This window comes from Trachymyrmex septentrionalis, unplaced genomic scaffold, assembly GCF_001594115.1.
Source record: "Trachymyrmex septentrionalis isolate Tsep2-gDNA-1 unplaced genomic scaffold, Tsep1.0 C3477952, whole genome shotgun sequence".
Classification (NCBI taxonomy): Eukaryota; Metazoa; Arthropoda; class Insecta; order Hymenoptera; family Formicidae; genus Trachymyrmex; species Trachymyrmex septentrionalis.
The window spans coordinates 1-789 of NW_017303675.1; the positions used below are offsets into that span (position 1 = coordinate 1).

Here is a 789-nt window from a genome sequence, read left to right on the forward strand (position 1 = left end):
ATTAAAAATTTGTCAAAAAACGGATTATTAAAACTAATAATGAGTATGCCATCTTGCCAGCGCACTATATAAAAGTACAATTCAAAAGTCGTAATAGAAAAGATCATAACTATAGTAGCAAGAAGTTGTAAACTGAAGACTATGTTCATCATTTGCACTGCGTTACTAAGCATCAGATGTTGCTTTTTCAGGGCCTTAAGTTCTATTAGCAAAATTCCCTTTATATTGCCCATCAATATGGAGACACATAATGGTCTTGTATCATTTACCATAAGCCTTTGTATATGCATCAGATTATCATTAATATTCTTGAAACAAGCCTTTAATACATAAACACAATTTATATATAACATATTTGTCTGAAATACAAGCAGGTTGCAATATGCTGCGAATACTCTGGCCAGAACACTCAAAAAATTAAACTCCTCTATTTTAGGAATATATATACACATTTGCAAGATCACAAATATGGTACCCAAGATATCCTTAGCATGAATAAACCTGGACAGCTTTTCATACGACTTTGAGGGTAATTTCGAAGAGATCTTCAAAATAGTCTGTAGCAAGCGCATTCGCGCAACGCTCAAGATATGCGTAACAATCATGATGAAACCACTACACGCATAGTAAAAGATAGCCTCAAGATTTTTGGTCATGTCTCCCAAATTAACTTTATAAATAAGAGCGTGAATGAGTGTTATGTTATAAGTGCCATAAATGCAAATAACTATGGTTGATAAGATGTACCACGGTTTTGAAGCGTCGAAAGTCGAAGCGTTAATTTTGTAC

General features: G+C 33.6%; 1 protein-coding gene across 1 annotated transcript; it reads right to left on the reverse strand.

Annotated features, from left to right (window-relative positions):
- Positions 1-21: 21 nt before the first annotated feature.
- On the reverse strand, positions 22-600 carry LOC108745844 (the record flags this gene model as incomplete). The annotated part of the gene is made up of 2 exons (XM_018482265.1): positions 476-600; positions 22-320 (listed from the first exon to the last, which is right to left on the reverse strand). Coding segments are annotated over exons 1-2 (341 nt in total), but the record flags the coding sequence as incomplete, so codon positions are not given.
- Between the last annotated feature and the right edge of the window lie 189 nt (positions 601-789).